This window comes from Equus quagga, chromosome 7 (assembly GCF_021613505.1).
Source record: "Equus quagga isolate Etosha38 chromosome 7, UCLA_HA_Equagga_1.0, whole genome shotgun sequence".
Lineage (NCBI taxonomy): Eukaryota > Metazoa > Chordata > Mammalia > Perissodactyla > Equidae > Equus > Equus quagga.
The window spans coordinates 35,266,103-35,288,447 of record NC_060273.1 but is presented as its reverse complement, the minus strand read 5'-3'; the positions used below and the strand labels follow the sequence as shown (position 1 = coordinate 35,288,447).

Genomic DNA, 22,345 nt, shown 5'->3' with positions numbered 1-22,345 from the left:
CATGCCTTCTCAGAGAAGGGAAACAATAGAAAGAATAAACAAATGGGACTTCATCAGATTAAAGAGCTTCTTCAAGGCAAATGAAAACAGGATTGAAACAAAAAAACAACCCACTAACTGGGAAAAAATATTTGCAAGTCATATATCTGACAAAGGCTTAATATCCTTAATATATAAAGAACTCTCACAACTCAACCACAAAACATCAAACAACCCAATCAAAAAATGGGCTGGAGACATGAACAGACATTTCTCCAAAGAAGATATACGAATGGCCAATAGGCACATGAAAAGATGCTCATCATCGCTGATCATCAGGGAAATGCAAATCAAAACTACACTAAGATATCACCTTACACCCGTTAGAATGACAAAAATATCTAAAACTAATAGCAACAAATGTTGGAGAGGTTGTGGAGAAAAAGGAACCTTCATACACTGCTGGTGGGAATGCAAACTGGTGCAGCCACTATGGAAAATAGTATGGAGATTCCTCAAAAAATTAAAAATAGAACTACCATACGATCGAGCCATCCCACTACTGGGTATTTATCCAAAGAGCTTGAAGTCAGCAATCCCAAAAGTCCTGTGCACTCCAATGTTTACTGCAGCACTGTTTACAATAGCCAAGACGTGGAAGCAACCTAAGTGCCCATCAACAGACGAATGGATAAAGAAGATGTGGTACATATATACAATGGAATACTACTCGGCTGCAAAACAGAACAAAATCATTCCATTTGCAATAACATGGATGGACCTTGAGAGAATTATGTTAAGTGAAATAAGCCAGCGAGAGAAAGATAATCTGTGTATGACTCCACTCATATGAGGAATTTAAAATTATGGACCAAGAACAGTTTAGTGGATACCAGGGGAAAGGTGGGGTGGGGGTGGGCACAAAGGGTGAAGTGGTGCACCTACAACATGACTGACAAACATTAATGTACAACTGAAATTTCACAAGATTGTAACCTATCATTAACTCAATTAAAAAAAAAAAAAACAACTGAGCAGTTTTAAAAAGTGTGCTATTTAAAATGTTTAAAAATGTGCCGTTTCTCACAAAAGTAGAGATTAATCCCAAATGTCAACGTTACAAGCTTTCATATGGCATATACTACATTGTGAAGCACTCTATTTTCACTCCTAATTCTTAATTCACGATCGGCATCATCAGGCATGAGAAGTGATTCTGGGGCTTCAGTGGAAACATTCTGCCCTTCAGTTCCAGATTTTATCGTTAGGTGATGGCAAACCACCCTAAGTGAAGTTTTTGGTCCCACCATATGTTTGGGGGGAAAAAAGGGAAGAAAGTCCTTTCTGTTTTTATCTAGATTATTTAGACATGACAAATATTTTAGAAGTTAATTTGCACCTAATTCTGAAAAAGTGCAGAAGATCAATAAAAATCAGCAAAACTAACATCAGAACATGAACACTGAATCTATGAAAAAACAATTTTACGTTTCATAACTGGCATTTTTATAAATATCTTGACGCTGAGCTACACATCAAATTTTAAATTTGTACTCGTGGCTTACATCATAGAACAATAAAAGGGGATTTATGTGCCATTTACGGTTATCATCAACCTAGATTTGGAAAATTCCAGGCGTGCTCTGTGGAAAGGCTTATTCTCAGGAGAGCAGTCAACGTATGGACAATGTGATTCCACAACAAGTAACTACTGACACTCGGTGATAATGACGACGAATATGGGGAACGTGCTCTGGCTGTTCCCGAGGAGACGTCAGTAATGGAGGCCGGGCTCTGGCATGGCGAGAACCGTGTGGCCACCTCTCCAGGCCACTCGCCCAGAGGCTGCCCCCGGTCTGCTGTCACCCTTAAAGGAGGGAAGCAACGGTGGCCAGCTCTTCTCAAAGAGAGGCCTCTGGAGAATTAACAAGACAAGAGTTCAAGCTACGCTGTGATGGAAGCGAGGTTGTAAAGCAGGATCTACCGTATGATCCCACTTAAAAAAAAGTCACACAAGTATTCCTCGCTATCCAAATCTATCTAGTTCCAGAAGAGAGACAGCAAGCTTGGCTAATGAGGGACCATTTTAACCAAATTTATCTGGCTCCTGACTTTCAGATAGCGAGTAGCAAGAGTTTGGAGAGCACGAAATTCATTAAAAGATAATGTAATCAGTGTGCAAATGCAGACACAAATGTTTGCACAGCAAGAGCTATCTGTATATGTATCTACACGTGTGCAGAAAAAAGACAGACTCACCAAAATGTTAAGAGTGACTGTTACTAAATAAAGAGGCTTACAGGTAACTTTTATTTAGCTTTCCTTCATTTGTATTTTCAAAGTTGCATATAACGAATATGTAATAAAGGAGAAAAATTTTCAGAGCTGCCAACCGCAAGTCTAATCCCACTTAGAGATGTGAGTTTCACAACAAGCGGAGTAAGTAGCTTCACATTTGACTTCCCGGCACCTGGAGGCCAAAGCCATCCAGCTGCCCCGGTCACCTGAGAAACTGGCCCCTTCCACGTGGCGCAGCCAGAGCCTCACCAAGCAGACGGGCACTAGCTCTTGCCTTGTGAGCGGCTTACGACAGGTGAACACACTGTGAAAGGCACTAATTCTACATATTTGTACACTGCGTCAGCAGCATCTCTGTATTTAGTGTAAAACTGGGTCAGCAGGACCCACATAACATGGAGCAATTCCTCTCACAGCCAAATCCTGCATCTGAGGCTGAGGCGGGAAGACGAGAGGAAGCACTGATATTGGGCGGGGTGGGGGTCGTTCACCTCAAGGACCACAGGGGACTGTGGCCTTGTGTGCACCAGGCCACACACAGACACCCTCAACAACTCATCAGCTCAAAGCTCCTCCCAACGTCTTGAGCCTTTCCCCAAAGCCAAGCTCATCCGGCAAGCACAGACAGATGGATGCTGAACTGGACCACTGCCGGGAAAATCAAGACAGACGCACACTCACCGAAGAGCTGGGAGGGATTGGCGTTGGTGGCCTTCTCATAGTTGGTGAGTCCTTCATAGATGACCTTCCCAACGGCCGCGTAGAGGCACTCCAGCTCTTCGTACTTGGAGGCCACACTGGAAGTGCCTGAAAAGGGAGTGAGAACCTGAGCTCCGTGGTCTGGCTCTCAGGCCTGTCCAGGCACCGGGACGTTCAGTACCCTCACACCAGGACTGAGCCTTAGTGGCTGGGCTCTGCGGTGACCGGCTCAGGCACGTCTCTCACAGGATGAGGTGCTCATCTCCGGGCCATTCCTATTTTATGGAGCTAAGTGACAACCTTTTCTCTCACCACACCTTACCTGAGCACACTCTAAATACACTTGTTTACAATGTGCCAAAATTTGATCTTGTCAACTGTTCAACATTTGACAAAATACTTTGACCTAACTTCCCTTTAAATACGTCAAGGGAACAGCAACGTTTAGCTGATGAAGAACTGCATTTCCAAAGCAGACAAAAAACATAACGTGATGGCTACTGCCATTAAGTTTTTATGTCAAATTTTTTTTTAAAGAATGGCTGAAAGTACAAAGGAAAGTGGGATGACAAAACGCTCAATATAGTGACTGGAGGATGAGCACACTCAGACAACAAGCTTTGTGCCCACCCATCCCCTCGGAAAGCAAGGCACCGGTGGAGAAGGTCACATACTCGGCTCTGTGGGGAAAATGCTCATCAGCCGTGAGAGGAGGCTGTGGACCGCTCGCAAGACTTTGGTGTTCCCACACGTCATACAGGCCGCGACTCCACGCTGCAGGGGTTTGAAGCTACTGAGGATGGCGGGAGACTGGAGAACAGTCAGCAAGAAACTCAGCACCTCCAGTCCCGTGCAAATATTTCCGTAGTTAACTTGATTAGGCTGCTCCTGGAAAAGAGAACACGGGCCACACCAGATGAAATAAAGACTCCAGTGCACTGAATTACAGACACGTAAATCTGGCAAAATTTAAAACAATGTGCCATTAGGTATTTGGAAACGAGGTAAAAAACCACTCAAGAATGAATATATAATACATCTAAAAACATGTGACCACCAAGTTTTATTAATACAGGATTTCATAACGATTCTTTTAATAAATTTGCTTTAAATATTTAGTCATCTTTTTAAAAGCTCATGAAAATTATTAATATTCAATACTAAAATTGTGAAAATCACTAAAATCTGGTCTAAAAAGGCAATTACTGCAATGAATTTTGCTAGTCTTCTTTCATCTTTTTGGTTAAAATACAAATACCGCTCTGAAAGAAAGTATCTTTGAAATTGTGTATCATGAAATCAATCTAATAGATGATACCAGCATTAAAAAAAGAAAAAACTGAATGAAATAGAAAACAGAGTGCATGGTTTGTAGTAAAGCTAAGTAGTGCTTCATGAAACTTTTGTTTCTGTGGCTTAGACACACAGGTGCCTGGCATATGTGCCATGCATATGCACTGGGTTCTGAGGCAAAATCTCTCACTTACTATGGATTATGGGAAAAAGGTGAAGTTCCCTGTGAGCACGGCACATTGCTTTAAGAAAATGTCAGCCTGTTAAGTGACAGACGCTGTCAACTTATAGCCAAGCTTGATTCAACTGTGCCTGCACTTGACAGGAAAGTAATTTGACCTTTCAAAGCGAAAAAGAGGAAGGAAACCCGCAGAAAATCGAGACGTTAGGCACCAAACCAGACCCCAAGCATGTGCAGCAGATTTAGGGAGCCCAATCCCACTGTTTTCATAGCACAGGTAAGCTTTGGAACCTTTCAAAAAACTTAAGCAACAATGTTAGTTTTTGCAATGCAAAATAAATGCTTACAATAGGTTTCCAACCTCCAGAAACTTATAGGATCATCAGAAAATCATAGTATCATTTTTTTATTTATTTTGAGGAGTATTAGCCCTGAGCTAACTACTGCCAATCCTCCTCCTTTTGCTGAGGAAGCCTGGCCCTGAGCTAACATCTGCTGCCAATCCTCCTCTTTTTGCTGAGGAAGCCTGGCCCTGAGCTAACATCCGTGCCCATCTTCCTCTACTTTATATGTGGGACGCCTGCCGCAGCATGGCTTGCCAAGCAGTGCCATGTCCACACCCGGGATGGGGACCGGCGAACCTGGGCCACCAAAGCAGAAGGCGCGCACTTAACCGCTGCGCCACTGGGCCAGCCCCAGTATCATGGTTTTTACAGAAACAAAACAAAAAACCCCAGCAAATAATCATACCTGACTAAACAGTGCTCAATAACAAGTTATATGTCCATCTGTTTTAAAAATTCAAGTTTATTTTAAAGGATATTGCGTAAGTCAACTAAAAAGGTTTACACTAAGCTAGCCAATAAGTCAGTTTAAGAAATGAGACTTTGAAAAGCAAGAGAACTATGTTTTCAAAACGCCTAACTGTAGTTGGGGCTGGGAGTAGAGCTGAAGTTTCAAACCCATTTCCAAGAGCGACACTCCCTCCTCCTTACCAGTGGCCCGAAGATGAAGTGAGGGGCCATGACTGGCTAAGGGAATGGACAAGTGGGGTTCGGCGGCCCAGCCCCGGGCCCAGGAGAGAGCGGCAGACCCGCACACTCACCACGCTCATCAGCAGCTTGTCGAACCACTGCAGTTTGAGCTCGGACTTGGACCACATGTCCGGTCGCAAGGCGGTCTTCAGGAGAGTGACACAGCGACGAGAAAGCACCTCCCCAGGAGACCCCGCCGTGTTGGTATTGTCGTTAACCTGGAAATTCACGTTCAAGCCCACATTCCGCTGTGTACATGTTTACAGTCATTCTCGTGACACTGCTGCTCGCCTGTGCCCCACACCCTCGCATCCCAGCTCTCCCTGTCGCGGCCACCTCCTCTCCCACCTGACTCGACTCAGCGTCTCTGGGTCACTGGAGCCCCCGCCCTTGCAGTGGGTCAGTCTGCACTCATTTGTGTGATTAGTGCCAGGAGGCTCCCCGAGAGCAGGGCCTGAGGTCCTGCCCACTGGACCCCCAGGCTGTGCCTGGCACACTGCGGCACACAAGGAAGTACTGCATGAACAGTTCAGATTCTTTTAAGTACTTGGAAATCCTCAATAGTATTGCAAAATACACTATTTTGTTCAGTAACTATAAAAGCTTAAGATTCCCAAATTAAAAAATATACTTATGAAAATTTCATTTACAACGTTTTTTGAAATATAAAAATGAAAATTTTCAGAAATGGATTCCCAAGAACTCTGAGAATATATTTTGATTTGAATGGTAAGTAAACACAAGTTATAAAGCATTTAAATCACTAAATGTTGTATATAATTTATGTAGGTTGCATCACCCCAGGACCTTTATGAGAGAGGTAATTTGGAAGTTAAATAATTTACCCAAGATAACAGAACTACCATGTTTTGCCAAAGCCAAGATGCTTCTAATCATAAGATACATGGTTAATTTATAACTGCTAAAAGAAAAAATGTTTTTAAAAAGTCATATCAATTATAAGACACAGGCAGATTTCAGAAATACTAGCATTTCAGGAAATCAATGGAATATGGTACAAAAGTGACTAAACTAGTTCTCAGACCCTGTCTTTTTTTTTTTCCTCCTGAGGAAGACTAGCCCTCGGCTAACATTTGCTGCCAATTCTCCTCTTTTTGCTGAGGAAGACTGGCCCTGAGCTAACACCCGTGCCCGTCTTCCTCTATTTTATACGTCGGACGCCTGCCACATATAAGTGATGTGTAGGTCCATGCCAGGGATCTGAACCAGCAAACTCCAGGCCACCAAAGTGGAGCATGAGAACTTAACTATTGTGCCACCGGGCGGGCCTGTCTATGTCTTTTTTGACTAAACTGTCACAGATAATCTTCTGGAGTCTACTAAGTAGTACTTGTTCTGAAGAATCCCTAACGTTAAGACACTCAGGATGTCGCACCTGACAGGCCACTCGGATGAGGAAGTTCACCACGGTGTCTGTGTGCTGCTTATCGATGGGCTTGGACAGGAGGGAGTCCGCTCCAGGCAGCGACTGGCTCCTCCCGAACACCTAGAACGGGCAGGAGGAGCAGCTCAAGAGCGCGTTCCCCACAGGGCGCTGACCGTGCAGCCAGCTAACAGTACCAGTCCTCTCAGGGGCTGACACGACTCTGGGCGCCAGGGACACCAGAGGCAGGGGCGGCCTCCGCAGACAAGGAGTAAACAAAGTAACGGGTCATGTGCTCAAGACGGAAAGGGGGTGTGCTCCAGGAAGTTAAAGGGTGACATCAAAGTAGCTCATCAGCCTGAGAGGCAGCCACCACAAGGAGAGAGGAGAGAGAGAAGGCTGCTCCAGGTGAGGACAAGTGCCAGTGGACATGTCCTGAGTGAGCAGAGAAGCTGGGGCACTTCTGAAGCAGAGGAAAGGCCTGTGTGGCTGGAGCATCGTGCACAAGGCACAGGGACAGGAGGCCACCCACAGGGCCAGGTCACGCAGGCCTGAGAGGCCATGGTCAAGGGGAGGGCTTGGTGAGGGCAAAGACCTCATGGTTTGTAAAGTTTTGATTTTGAAATGATAACATTCACAAGAAGTTACAAAAACAGTACAGAAGTCCATGTACCCTTCACCCAGCTTCCCCGACTTACATTTTGAAAAGAAAGTTTTTTGGCACTCTGTTTTGTGAAAAATGTATCAAAGAGGGACAAAAGCAGGAGTGAAGAACTGGGAGGCAGTGTCAGGAATCCGGGCAAGGCGGTGGGGCTTGGACCACGATGGTGAGGGCGGCGACGAGAGAGGCGGGTGGTATTGGTGGCTGGGTGACAGGGCTTGCTCTCCACCAGAAGTGCGGAGAGAAGTAAAGGGATAAATTGCAGAGGGCTCCAGGGTTCTAAGGTGAGCACAGGGTGGAGGCAGGAGCCGCATATTCTGGAGGAATGGTGAGGGGTTGGGGGAGAGTTCAACTTAGGCATACAGAGTGACAGGGCCGCCACCTCTGCAAGGGGTGAGGAGAGTGAGCACCCCAGGGCTCTCTTGGCGGCCGCCCTCCAAACAAAACAGGACACACTGTCTTCGTAAAAACTGAACACAACATGGGAGCATGTTCTCAATTAATTTTTTTACCTCAAAGAGTTTCTCTTGATGCCTTTCTGCAGGGCATTAACCATTACCATGGGAACTCTGTGGCTTTAAGTGGGCGCACAGGAAAGCGTGTCTGCTAACTTGGGAAGCACCTCTAGCGAGGAACATGTTTCTATCTGTGGAGCGCAGCCTCTCCCGGTTGTCCCTCTGGCACGGTGCTGGGCACTGAACCCACATTCAAAGTTTGACTAAATGAACGAACTTCCACGAGGAAGCGCAGAACCTGTGAAAGCAAGCCCGCCGGCGCGTGCACACAGCCTTACCGCGCTGATGGCTCCCGTGGCCGTCCGAAAGCGCTTCACCTCCTGCGCGGAGTCCACCGACAGGCCTCTTTTAATGGATGTGACAGAGGTGACTCCCTCTCCACTGGAATTTGGGTCCATATCTGAATCCGGCTTAAAAAACACGCACACACATTTGATTCGACTGATTTCTAGGGAGGAGTATAGGGAACACAACCAGGGACAACACGAGAGGGTCGACACCCCTACCTGCTGGTCCTTGATCCTCTGCAACTCCCACTTGATGACGACTTCAGACAGGTCCACGGCCAGCCTCCTTTGCTCAATGGTGACACTGGGTGTGAAGCCCAACCTCTGCATGGCGCTGACCATGTGCTGCACCAAGTGATGGCGCACCGGGTAGTACACCTGCGGGGGGCCAGTGTCACATGGGGATGCTGCACCGTGATTCCGGGACGTACACACACATATGCACATAAACACGCACACACACAAATATACCCATACATACACACACACACACCCCCTACCCAACTTACCCCCTACCCACCTTGGCCCCAGCACACACACGACCCAAATTCCTGCTCAAGAATTCTGAATCGTAACTTAAGCAAGGAAATTCTCACTGTCCTATGTAAGTGTATACACATGTTTATCACCCACCCCACCCCGGTTAAGTATATTTTGGCCTTTTAGTACCATGTTTAAAAAAATATTGAAACTGAATTCTCCTTAGGTAGTCAGGTCTAGTCACATGGATCAACCTTTAGACTTGATGTCATAAAAATTTAGCCATACCAAGAAGCAAATTTCCAATTCTGAAAGAGCTGTCTGTAAAAGAATTAGCTTTCAACTCAATCCTTTCTCCTCTACCCAAAACTACGAGAAATATTTACATATGAATAAATCCAACAAAGTGGGTGATTTGGCTAGAGGAGGTGCCAGTGACATGAACAAATTTTCAAGACAAGTTATCAAAATCGAAAGTTAACAATGATGAGCTCCCAAAGTAACAACTCACCTGCATTCACTGTCCGCTGAGCAGTTACAAGAAAAACGCAGTCTTAGACAGAAACAAGCACACACCTGAGACACAGTCTCTAAACTACAGCAACTCCCATGCTGATAAAGTCACACACACACACACACACACACACACACGTGGACACACACATACATGTAGTAATCAATGGACCAGAAATACCTTTACTAGAAGATGAATGACCACCTTATTGCAGAAAATGAAAGAGGCACAAGTTCAAAGCAGATGCCTGAAAACGCATTACACACCCATCTACAGCATTTCCACAAACCTTAAAATGCTGCACTATCAAGTGCAAAATATGAACCAGCTGAGGGACCGTGTGTCCCTCCTCCACGATGATCTTCCTTGTCCAGTGGGTCAGCATCTGGTGCCCATCCTCCATTCTGGCAGGTACTGCCGGAGTCAAAATAGCCATCGCTTGTCTCACAATTGCTCGAGCTTCCATTGCATGGGCCTTGAGAAGACTGTGAAAAACCTAAAACGGGAAAGAGATTCTTAAATAAGAATGAAGGCTTTAAAAAACAAGATAAAAATCACTTAGAACCAAGGCAGAGTATTTTTGCAGAACAATTTTTTAAAAACTCCTAAGGCGCTCTTATTAGGAAGCAGTTAGCTGCTTTCTCTTTCATTAAGTTTTGATCAATGAACACGTTCATTCTAATATTGCTGAGCACCTACTCTGTGCCATGCTAGGCTAGGGTGGAGTACACAAAGATGAGTAAGATGTAGCTCCTTCAGGGCAGGGATCGCGTGTCTAGTACAAGTAGTCGGAAATGAGTTGAGGTACACGCAGCATGGAGAATGTAGTGAACAGGACCACTGTCAGAGGCAGTCTTGCAAGAGGTCAAGTGAGAGCCGAAGGCCTGATGTAATTAAGGTCATGGGAACACAAAGACCACCCAATTGCTACTGAGCATGGTGGGGACAGGAAGGGTGTTGGAAACAACAGGACTTGCCCACGCCTGGACGCTGGGGAGAACAAGAGGGCATCACAGGCAGCCCCCCAGCTATCTGGATGGGACAACTGGGGGAGAGCGAGGCCAATCAGAGACTTTATTTCTATCTCAAGCACCTGTGGGAGGTGCTATCTGAGAGGCCACTGGCTTTATCTGGGTCTGGGGTTTGGCACCACAGAAGTTCACAAGAGGGAGTGATCAGAGAAAAATAATGAGGAGTGACTCACAAAATAGAACAGAAGCGATCACTTATCAGCAATCACTTAACAGGACAGAAAGGCTGAGCAGTTAAGTGTATCATTACCTGTAATTCTTGCACGGAGACAGTAAACTAAATCACCAAGGGCCACAGAACGCGTACATGGAAGAAATGAAACTCAAACCCCGGGATGCCTGACATCAAAGCCTAACCCACTGAGAGACACAAGGAAGACATGCTTGAGCTCGTCAACGCAGCAGAGGGCTGACAGGACGAAGGTTCAAAAGTACCTACTCCCTTTAGCTAAGGAGTGGGCTGGGCCCTTGACCAAAACATTGTCAACGGAACAGCTGACTGGAAGGCAGAACGCAATGCGTAAAGGAGCGTGAGTGGACAAAGGAGGCATTTTGTTGTTTCAAAAGCAAGGCTGCAGAGGAACGAGAGAGCAGGGCAGTGACCAGAGAGGAAGGAGAGAAGGAGTAATCACGAGAGGCCTCACTGCGTTTATAGGATGGCAGAGACACGCATTTTTAAAAGGTACTGGGAAAAGACAACAGGAAAGGGAAGTTGTGATCATACGAGGGAGCAATGTGTACATGTTAGAAATATATGTGAACGTCACGTGGACAGGAGGGAGCCTCGCAAAGTACCTGAAGGACAATTTTCTTGTGTATTGCAAACTTGGCAATGATGTGTGCCAGAAGCAAGTGTCCGCTATATTTGCAAGCGGGATCCACACAGGCCTTGGAGAGCAGGCAGGGCCATGCAAAAGTCATGAGGCGGCGCAGCTTGCTGTTGCGGTTCTTGTTGTTGTCGTGGATGTGGTGGGGAGCGTGCTCCACCAGCAGCGTGGCATACTGCAGAAGGTAAATCCTCAGGGAGTCCAGCATGTCCGCCTGCTTCTCTGGGTCAAGGACCTGCCGAGAAAGAGAAGCAGAAAGGAACTCAGTTCTGATTTTGAATTGTGTTACCTACTACGGGTCATATGGCAAGTTTAAACTTTTATCAAAAAATACACACACACACAAACCCTATATATACCTGAAGTCTTACAATGACACAGTCGACGTCACATTGATTTTCCTTACTACATATGGATTTAGAAACTCACTGAATTTATTTCAATGCTGAAAAAAAGGTCAGACTTAGAAGGCAGAATGCAGTGGGTGAAGGGGCTTGCGGTGGAAAAGGAAGTCGTCCTCTTCGACACAAGATGATTCAGGACTGAGCTTCTTAACTTCCCCGTAGTTGAGATTTTTCTTTCCTGGTCCACTATCATTATCTAGGCCTTATTTTTCAGTTTTATGATCAGAAAATGTTACCCTGGGAAAAAAATCTCTGTTTTTAAAAACTTGTCATAGTTTTCTACGTTACCAAGTATCTTATAGATTTTTGTATGTGTTTGGTGGCTATAGGAAAAAAAAGTACATTCTTTAAGGAACAGCCTACTGTCTCTATTGAACCAAATCTATCCACTGTACCACTCAGTTCAACCAAGTAGCCTAACTATTTCCATCTACGGGAAGGTCTCAAAGACTGAAGTCCTCCAACACAACTGCGCTTTCATCAGGGTCCCTTTCGCCCCCTAAGTCTTCTCTCTGCATCTGCTGATTCCCAGGGGGCCCTCCCAGCGTCTCCAGCCCGCTCAGGGCCATTTCTGCTCATCCAACGCTTCAAGTCCAGCTCCTCACCTGCGCTGCCCCAGCAGCCTCCGATCCAGAAGACACAGCCTGGAGGGCAGCACTGGGGAAGGGGCCACGTGCAGGCCACCACCTCCCATAGTCGCCCAGAATAAGGTAAATGGCAGTATGCAGATCGAAAATAATCCCTTGGGCTCAGCTCTCATTCCCTCCAGAGGGTGGGGTGGGGTCAAAACTGCAGGAAGGAGGTCCATCTTAAAGGACAAAGACTATTAAGGACCCGTAAGCTGCCAACATGAACAACAGTCCCCTCTGCCTAGACCCCAGGGCAGAACAGGCGAGAAAAGCAGCTGTGTCCTTCCAAAGAGTGTTGATGTGTACTCGGTGGTCACCTCTACCAGAGCCCCTGGAGCCCACACTGTAGACATGGAATGCCAACTGCTCACAGCACTCTAACAACGTGAACGCAGGACACTCAAGGCAAACACGACACCCACGAGTGAGGGCCGGCAGCCCAGCCTGCAGAGGACAGCCGATGTACTGCGAGAAACAGTGCGGGCACCGACAAGGAAATGTTAACTCAAGAGACCTTCCAGTGCAAGCTGGAAACGCTACCGTAAAACGCACAGACCTTAAAACCTAAGCTAACGTCAGACATTACTACCACCATAACCATGTTTCATTAACTTGGCAACATAGGGTCACAGGGGCAACTGGATCAAGTCCAATATACTTACTGGCTTTCAGTAGATTCTTTTGTAAAGCCAAAGAGGAAAACAGAACATCACAAATCTATTGACCAGCAATAGGGGTTTTTACAAAATAACTTGGATATCTGAATTTTCATTGAGATAAATTCTTTTTCATTGGAATCTATTAATATAGAAAAGTTAATTCATTCCAAAGTGAGGCTGCCTTAAAAAATTCACTAGTAGCAATTATAATATAATGTTCTGCTATAAACTAATGTAATCATGAAAACTAAATGCCTGGGGCCGGCCGCATGGCCGAATGGTTCCGTTTGTGCGCTCCGCTTTGGTCGCCCAGGGTTTCGCTGGTTCGGATCCTGGGCGCAGACCTAGCCCCACTCAGCAAGCCACGCTGAGGCAGCGTCCCACACAAAGGAACCAGAAGAACCTACAACTAGGATACACAACTATGTACTGGGGGGCTTTCGGGAGGGAAAACAAAAAGAGCAAGATTGGCAGTAGATGTTAGCTCAGGGCCAATCTTCAAAAAGAAAACTAAAAGCCTTAGGGAAATAAACCTACTTCAATGAACCCATCTCTCTCTCTCTCTCTCACACACACACACGAGCACACACACACGCACGTGCACACACACACACTCATTCACATGTCAGGCTCCTTTTCATGCCAATGCGTTGTTAGTCATGCCACCTTGGTTATGAACACACTGGTGATGCTTTCTGGGTTATCGCCTTCTGGATTGGGAGGTCCTAGGAGCTGCTCTCCTTCCCCCTTCTCAAAGCTGTACAGGAAAGCAGGATTCAAGATATGCTGCAGAACCTGCAAAAAAATTAAAAAATGAAGGAGAAGGACAATGAAGCCATGCTCTTTCTTTCTTTAACAAGGTCGGCAGGACCACCACCTTGGTCACACTGCACCATGGGTGCACATAATCATCCTGACTTGTGTTCAGATGGTCCACTACAAAGGTAGGTTAAAAACCTGAAGAAAAGAGATGTCGGCCTGGTTTACTCTTCTTACTGCAAACGAGTCATTTTCGACAAACAAGAAATTAGCAAACTACTTTTCAAGACTGGTTCACCGCTGGATCTGCCTCAATTTTCTCAACAATGGCATCTTCCTCATAAACAGTCGGGACTACTATTTAAGTATCAACCAAGACAGCAGAACATGAATGGTACTCTTGGTTCCCTAGAAAATTAGCTCCCATGCCCGTGGCTTCTACTGCGTAATGCTGGGACTCACCTTGGCTTTCAGTTCATCCCCGAAGCTGGGGTCATTGAAGTCCACAAAGCGAAAAAACAGGGCACGTTTTTGAGCAATGCTATAGTTTTTGGGAATTTCTTCCTCCATATATTCTTTTAAGAATGTCATGTTGCAGAGAAAACGACCAGTAAAGGCTCGGAGCAGCTGGAACAACAATTCTATATCTCCATAATTCCTCCTGAAGGGTCAAAGAAAGGAAACAGGTTAGATTATGGCAAATTTGATAACATGTATCATCTCTGACTTGCCTTTTACACAGCTCAAAGCTATATATAGTCCCTTCTCTACAACAAATTTGACTACTGCACACCCCATGAACCACAGCCACGCACAAGTTAGGAAAGAGGCTCCAGCTTAGCTTACTGGATGGAACAAGTCAATTGACACAAAGACGACAGAAGCACCCACTTGCAATAATTCAGCAGACAGTAGGCCAGCAGCTTGGGCTCCTTCCAGTTTGTGGCAGCCATGTTCTCCTTCCGGTGTCTTTCTTGAAAGGTTTCACTCACCCACACGCGTCTCAACTGGCTCACCAGAGAATGCTGATTGGCCAGCCAGGAGTCATCGTTCTTCACTATAATACTTATGATCTGGCAAAGAAGAGACAATTCGGGAATTTGACAGGGTTCTCTCTGCGCTTCAACTGAAGTTGAAGATTTTAGGTGTTCACTGAAGAGACGCTACCTTCACCGCCTGGAACTGCAAGTCCAGGCGCATGGTGCTGGTGCTGGGCGAGCCAGGGCGCACGGCCGTCTGCGTGCCGCCGGGCAGCAGCAGTGTGATGAACCTGTTGGGGTTGGCTGCCAGCACGTCGCGCAGAGGTCTGGCATCTTTGTGTTTTAAAAAACTCTGAAAACAAAACAAAAACAAGCTGTTTTAAGCTAATCAAAACTCACAAAGTGACAGAGATACAGATATAGATGATATAAACTCTAAGGTGCTTTCTAAATCTCTCTAGGCAGGATTAAAAAAAATTATGTAAGCATCTGTTTTAAAAATGCTTTTTAGACAGTAATCATACTTCATGATAACGATTTCTATAATCCTAGCAGTTCATTCATTTGTTACCACCACCAAAACCCTATAGAGAGGGATGCTCTTGGACTTGAACTTTTCGTACACGCAATGATGTTCCTAATAGTGAAATACAGTAGAGGAAAATAAAGGCTGGCACTGAGCAGCGACAGAGTCTCAGATTGCAGAGCACGCTGGCTGACGCAGACGGCGGGGCTGCCGACTCCGGCCCCCGCGCCCTCACCATGAACATCCTGCTCCACTGGGGGTCGTTCAGCGTTGCTTCCATCATGAACAGCTCCACCGTCTGCGAGGGGTGCCGCGTCAGGAACTTGATCAGAGGCTCTCTGAACGGACTGCCAGCCTAGAAAACATGGCGAAAACTCCATCTCCTCAGGGTCCACCAACCTAACGCGGTAGGAGTGTGCATTTCTCCCCAAGAACTGCAGTCCACTAACAACCACGAGCAAATCGCAGAATCTAACATCTTTATACTGTTGTATTAATCCATCTAAACTATAACAAAGAGAAAACATGCTAGGCGACAGACAGAGGAAGAAGGAGCATCAGCCCCGAGCCTGCCCATCACCTCTATCAGCATCGCCCGCTCCGTCTTCATCACGACCTCTAACAAAGGCTTCACCAGGGTCTGAGGCGCGGCCGGGATCAGATGAAAAAGGTTTATGATTGCCGAACAAATTTTCATTTCCTGATGAAGAAAATCAGAAATCAGAAAATAGGCCAATTAATTTTGCTGGCTAGAGGTATCAAAATTACTACAGACCCTGCTACAGTCTAGCTACATTCGCAAGGCTAGCCAACGGAAGCAGGGTTAACATGTAAAAAGCCACAACTTACCAATCTCAGATGACAGCTGTGGCCTAAGGAAACTAACTGCCCTCGGCCTTCAGATTTCATCTGACAACGAGGGGAGCGGGGCTGAGCGTGTACCTGACGTGACTGTGTGTTTGTGTCCACATACACTGACAAGTGTTGGCAGCGACCTGATGGGCGGCCCAGGCCAGCCCCTCACGGAGGAGGGGATGCTCATGCCCATGGCCCTGAGCGTGTCAGGATTCCCTCACTTGGCTGTGACATCATGGGGTCTTCCCAACACACTAAGTTCGGAGGGCACAGACTTCCTTTGCCCTCAAAACTTAGCACAGAAAAAGTCCTCAAAAAACACAAGTATTTACCCTGGAGACTAAGGATCAACATAAATAAATGACTGACCATGGAACTGAGTATTTGTCAACTAAGCTGACAAACCGCTATACTGAATGTGAAAAATGGGAAATGCAAGAAGTTGGCCCTTCTTAATGTGCTGGCAGCTCAGTGGTCAACTGCTCTGAGTGTCATTCCAACTGTGGGATTCAGTTTCAGTTCCTCGGTTTTGCGTCTGTAATTCAAAGGAACTCTCCAGGGCCGCAGGCCCGGGAAGACGCCCGGACTGGACAGCTCAGGGTGTGCACGGACACCGGCCCTCGGAGCACGGTAAAATGGGGATGATAACACCAGTCCTGGGGACCCCGTCCCAGCAGCAGCATTTGAGATTCTTCTCAAAATGCCTCTTTAAACCAAAAGGAGAAACAGTGAGATGGGTAAGAAGTGAGAAAAATTAGCTCAGTGTTGCCCCATCCCACCTCCAGAGCGCTCCTTTTACGGTGTTTTTAAGTCTTCAGACAGAGCAGGTTGCATCCCAAAATTAGAATGATATTCTAATAATGGTACTTTTCTAATGGCTCTCGTTTTCAAAGCACTGTCAAGAAATGCCTTCTTGTGGTCTTCATGACACCTCCGGAAGACGGGAATGACAGACCTTACCATCCCCATTTTACAGAAGAGGGAGAGCTCGGAGTCTGACTGTGTTTGTGTCTCCCGCAGTGGGGAGAGACGCACACTGGGTGCAGGGGGCAATGCGGATTTAAATTCAAGGCAGGCAGGCAGTCAGTCATAGGAAAGAAAATGTAACTCCTCTCAATTTCTAGCTGGTCTAACATATTCTTTGTGGAGTTTCCTCTCAAGAGGTTTTGAGATGTATGAGTTCATACGAACATCATGATAGCAAAATTCAATTGAATCTTAAATAGTATTACGATATGGCACTTCTAACATGTAGAAAACCAAAGAACTTAGAATCTTGCTTAAAACGTCCTAATAGAAAACATGCGTGGCATCCGGACAGTTCACAGCAATGGTACTGATACAACTCCGCCACAGACAGACAATACGGCTCACCGCACTCAAGGGCACAAGGCACTCTGTCCATCACAGAACCACAAGTCACAGCAAAACCAAAGACGACAACGACCCCCTCCTGCGCCTCCACTGAAATTCTCACCTCTACCCCTTCCATGGCAGGCTGAACCAAAACAAAAATTACAGCATGAAAAAAAGCAACAGAAAGGTAAAAGGAAAAGAAAAGAAAAGAAAATATAAACTGTTCTTCACATTGCAAGTCATAAACTGACTTTTAATAGGTTGTTCTCACCTCAAACTGACAGAATGGAGACAAGGAACATCTCCCGCACTCTGAAATGCTTTCCTGAGGATGGGGAGGAAAATCATCTTTTTTCTATTTATGTTATTGACATAAAAACGTCCCATATACTCATACACAGTAAGGATTATTGGGGTAAACAAGACAGTAAAGACAATTATCAGAAAGCACACAATAATTAACAAATGCTCAACAGCAAAAAATGCACCTTCCACCCTTCAGACGTCAAACAGCCCTTCTCAGAGCGTTGAATAGAATGTATCCCTTCCCTAAACCAAATGTAAAAAACAGGAATTTCGGATTTCTTGTCTAGGGAAAGAAATTGTAAGACCTTGTTGTATGCAAATACATTTAAAAAACTGTTTTGTTTAGAATAATTCAAGATTTTATGTGCAGTGCTGAGACATTAAAAAAAACCCTCTCTTTCCCAGTTACAGTTAGAAGACTACTACTACTAGGAGCTTAAGCCCCACCAATTAGGTATGTCTGAGGCCCCCAGACTCACAACAACCCACAGGCCTTGACACCACCCACCAGACACCTGGGTTACCTCGTGAAGTGAAGCTGTGGGTGTGTGGGTGTATGCATATGGGTGTGGGTGCGTGTGTGTGTACGCAGACACGGCCTAACAGGTGGTCATGAGTTCTCCCCCGTGAGTTCAATGCTCATCAGGCAAACTCTCCTAAACATGAGGAGGATGCAAAGCTCTGATCAGAGGGTACTTGACACTACAGAGGAGCTTTTACTTATTTTTAGTCAACTATTTAACAAGTCTTCAGTCTAGTTTCTCAATTCGGCAATGTTATTGGGGTCTTTAACCAAATAGGAACACACTACTTTCCAAGACCCATTCCCAATCCTGTACAGCATCCATGAAAAACGATCAGAGCTCAAGAGGAGACAGGCAGCTTGGACCTGTGCCAAGGCAAGGTGGCTTGTGGACCCCAAACACCACAGCCCCCGAGTTCAGACCTGCGGCCTAACCTCCTGCAGCTGGACATTCCTAGGTGCCCAGGGAATACATTCCCATGATGACCAGCACATTTCAGCAGGGGCTCAAGGACCTCCCAGTGCCCATGGCTCCATCCCCTATGTGATGTCCTCCAGCCCCGTAAAAAGCCCTCCAAAGAACTTGCTGGAAAAGTTCATGAAACCTCTCTGATTTAATGCAAGTCATTCATCTACCCACTAGGTTTTTAAATGTTTATTCTAGAACTGGCTATGTGTTTCAGAGAAGTAACAGCTTATTATAAAAACAAATATAAAATCTAGAGCGAAATACCTAAGAGATGAGAGATGGGGAGGAAAAGCACAGAGGACCTGCACCTGCTCCCAAGAGCCGAGGCTCTTAAAACACGCTCTGCTCTTCCCACCAAGAGTCCCTATTTTTTTTCCTGCATATATAAATAACAAACCTTCAAAGAGGTCATGGATGGCATAACACTCCTAAAAAAGTTTAAAATCCTGGTTTAGTTTTGCTTAGTTGGCTGTTTAGAAGCAGCAGGAAACAAGACTTACGTAAACAAAACACCTTGACACAGAATGGTCAAAACAAAGCATAATAAAGCCAAAAAAAAAAAAAAAAAAAAAAAAACCAAGTTGGGATGAAACACAGCATCTGACAAATAGGCACAGGAGACAAAAAGCCACGTTAATGATGCCTCTGAAGAGCTACAGGATTCCCTCCTCAGGATCCTGCTGTACAATTTCACCAGGCGGAACAGGAACTTAGGGAAAACACCATCCCACTGACAGGACATCATTGACTTAAAAAATATTTTGAAAGAATATTAATATATACAAATGAGATTAGATTCAAAACAGCAAGAACCATTCATTTTTAAGAAACAAAGGCTTTAGCGACCAACATCAGATTCTTAAAAAGATTTAACTAAAGTGGTTTTCCCTCAAAACCATAAAAATGTGTTTTGAAGTACTGGCCATCTGACTTCTGGCAAACACTGAGGTGGGGGATTCAGACCTAGAAAACAGACATGCCAATATTTAGTGATGCTTTATTACATTCTCCTCAATGTTTTAGTAAGTCCTAAAGTCTCTACTTGGTTTTATGAGGCGATGATGATGAAAAGCAATGGAAAACAGCCGAGGAATGCACTACCATGCACACAGCAGCTGCCAAGAACAGTCTAGAAAATACACTTTATACACTTTAAAGCAAAATGAGTAAAAGTGAAATACTAACATTGCAACCTTCCCAGAATTCTCATCAACAAAAATGTCATATCAAAGTGAACAAAAGAGATATTTTAAAGAAACATGAAAAGGAACGTTCAACAATTAAGAGAAATAAAAGCAAAATGTAATGCTAATAAAATACGTTTGACAACTTACATAGATTATAACCATACAGAACTAGCTTTCTGACCGGTGTTTTAACTGAACGCATTGCTCCAATATGAACAGTGATAACAGCAGTGCACGGCAAGGGTGCCCTCCCAGAAACAAACAAGTCACTCACGTTTCCGTCGCTCCTCTGGCCCCCTTTATGGGTGAGGACCACCACCTCCATCCACTTTCGCAGATGTTGCTGTTGAAAAAATACATCCTTAGACATTTTTTCCTTACAACAGGAGCATTTCAATTCCAAAAGGCTGCTCTTAGGGGAAAACTCATAGGTAATCACTAATTTCCATCATATTTAATGTGAGAAGAGCAGTGTTTCTATTACTGAAAGAGCACAACCATCAAAGTAGTGATGAGAAGAACTGGCATTTTTTATGTTCTATAAATAGAAAGGCTGCATTTACCCTGACCCAACAGAAAACGTCTCGAAACCCGGCCATTCCAACATCAGGAGTTTGCTCCATCCATCATTACTACGGTCACCTTACTACTGGGTCAGTGTGCATCGCAGCTGTTCAGTGTGTGCTGTGATGAGCTGGGCACCATGCTAGGCATTGGGGCAGCGAAGTGAACAAGGAGACATCGTCCCTGTCCTCGTGGAGCTCAGGTTTCAGTGGGGAAAACAAGGTAAAACACATAGGTGCCTGCTGTGTGAACAATTATGGTTTAAGAATCGTGAAAGAATACCAGGAACCAGCTTTAGATGAGGTTTGAGGAGGTCAGGGAGGGCCCTGCTGAGACAGACAAGCCAGAAGCATAAGCGAAGAGTGCTCCAGCTGGAGAAAAGGAAGGACAAGGCCCTGAGCCAGAAACAGAACAGTGGCTGCTGTGGCTGAGGATTAGTGGGCACAAGGGGGACCCAGGGGAATGGGCTAGTGATATGGGCATGGATCCCATTTGGTCAGAGGCCATGCAAGTTAGTGCAAATAGGTAGCAATCCCCTTCTGTGCAGAATGAGGGCAATCGTTCCGTGGTACGACTCTGCGTTCTGCTGTAAGAGCATGAGCAAGATCTGTGAGCCCAGAGTGACTCTGGCCTGAACTGGGCATGTGGCAGCCAGGCTCCCGCCCACGTCCAGGAAACCGGGCAGACAAGCAGTCAGAGCCTACAGCTAAAACCACAACAAGAGCATCCAAATAAGAGAACTACCCATTACCCTAGACTGTCCAAACTTGTTCTTCAAAACACTGCTGCCCGGCAGGAAGTTAACAAGCTGCTTTAAAAAGGGCTCCACGGTAAAACAGGCTTGGGGACGGACGGTTGAAATACACCTAAACACTTTTCCCTGAGCCTTTAATGTCTAGAGACCTTGTAAAACTTCAAGAGGGGAATACACTAAGTTGTGTTTCCCAACTTACTTAGCCAATGAACTGCTTTTCATGGAAAATCTACATCTTGGGGGGCCAGTGTTCCAAGGAACACTTATTGAGAAACACTAAAATGCACATTTCTTCAAAGAAACTAAGAACACTAAACTGACGTGTCACCAGTAAAATTCCTTGAAGGATATCACCAAACTATGTACACTATATGAAACCTGTATCTTATTAGAATAGCTATTCAGACCAAAGATACGAGAGTCACAAAATTAAAGGTGGAGAAAACAGCCAGCTGCATTACCATTCATTCTGCTTTTAGGTTCCCCAAAGGAAAAAAATGCCAACTGGTACATAAATTTCACTTTTAGTTCAATAAGGAGATATCAGAAACAACTAGCCACATAAGAGGCTTCAAGATCAAATGTCAAGCAGTTCAAATGTTAAGAAAGGAAAATTTTCAGCAGCTTTCATGAATGCCCACCCCACAGAGTAGGGTGTCTTATCTCTTAAAATTAAGCTGCAGGCTTGAGCTGTTAACCTCCAGAGCATATCATAGGCTTTGGGAGAAACCAAAGGCCCAGTGACTGAGCACACGTCTCAGGAGTACGGCCACCTAAGGGCGAACGTGTCCCTGACCACGGCACCCGGCAGAGCAGAGCAGCCCAGGCTACGTAAGGAGGACCTGAGCCACAAACGCAAAAGCCCCATCAGCTCCGGTCCAGGCTGGGCTGGGGCGAGGCGGGCGCCAGAGGGAAACGGCTCTGCAACAGTAGCTTCGATTGTTCTTTATCAAGAGCATCAACACTCTCTGCTTTCAGAGGACTTCAACCACTCAGAGAGCGACTATAATGCCAGAGAAGGGTTAAAATCTCCGAAGAAACTAGAAACGCAAAACCCACGTACTTTATTTCAGGACAAAAGACTCCTGGCCTTAGTGAGAAACCTTCAAGCTGTTCTAAATACTCTGGATAACAATGTTTATTGAATGATTCCAGCTCACAGCAGATACGAAGGGTTAGATTTGGGGTAAA

The 22,345-nt window shown here is 45.5% G+C and overlaps 1 protein-coding gene across 8 annotated transcripts in view; it reads right to left on the bottom strand.

Moving 5' to 3' along the window:
• The window catches only part of TRRAP (transformation/transcription domain associated protein), a 117,281-nt gene that overhangs the window by 44,978 nt on the left and 49,958 nt on the right, over positions 1-22,345 (bottom strand). For 5 of the 8 annotated variants that reach the window (XM_046667796.1, XM_046667800.1, XM_046667799.1 and 2 more), the window contains exons 31-46: positions 20,111-20,179; positions 17,623-17,676; positions 15,721-15,840; positions 15,376-15,495; positions 14,802-14,966; positions 14,526-14,707; positions 14,097-14,295; positions 13,542-13,670; positions 11,152-11,418; positions 9,615-9,821; positions 8,551-8,709; positions 8,323-8,454; positions 6,881-6,991; positions 5,556-5,702; positions 3,651-3,864; positions 2,959-3,084 (exon numbers count right to left, since the gene is read on the bottom strand). In XM_046667796.1, coding sequence (XP_046523752.1) covers positions 2,959-3,084; positions 3,651-3,864; positions 5,556-5,702; positions 6,881-6,991; positions 8,323-8,454; positions 8,551-8,709; positions 9,615-9,821; positions 11,152-11,418; positions 13,542-13,670; positions 14,097-14,295; positions 14,526-14,707; positions 14,802-14,966; positions 15,376-15,495; positions 15,721-15,840; positions 17,623-17,676; positions 20,111-20,179 — 2,401 coding nt within the window. The remainder of the gene's footprint in view (positions 1-2,958; positions 3,085-3,650; positions 3,865-5,555; positions 5,703-6,880; positions 6,992-8,322; positions 8,455-8,550; positions 8,710-9,614; positions 9,822-11,151; positions 11,419-13,541; positions 13,671-14,096; positions 14,296-14,525; positions 14,708-14,801; positions 14,967-15,375; positions 15,496-15,720; positions 15,841-17,622; positions 17,677-20,110; positions 20,180-22,345) is intronic. The other 3 variants (XM_046667802.1, XM_046667803.1, XM_046667804.1) reach the window with 1 other exon arrangement.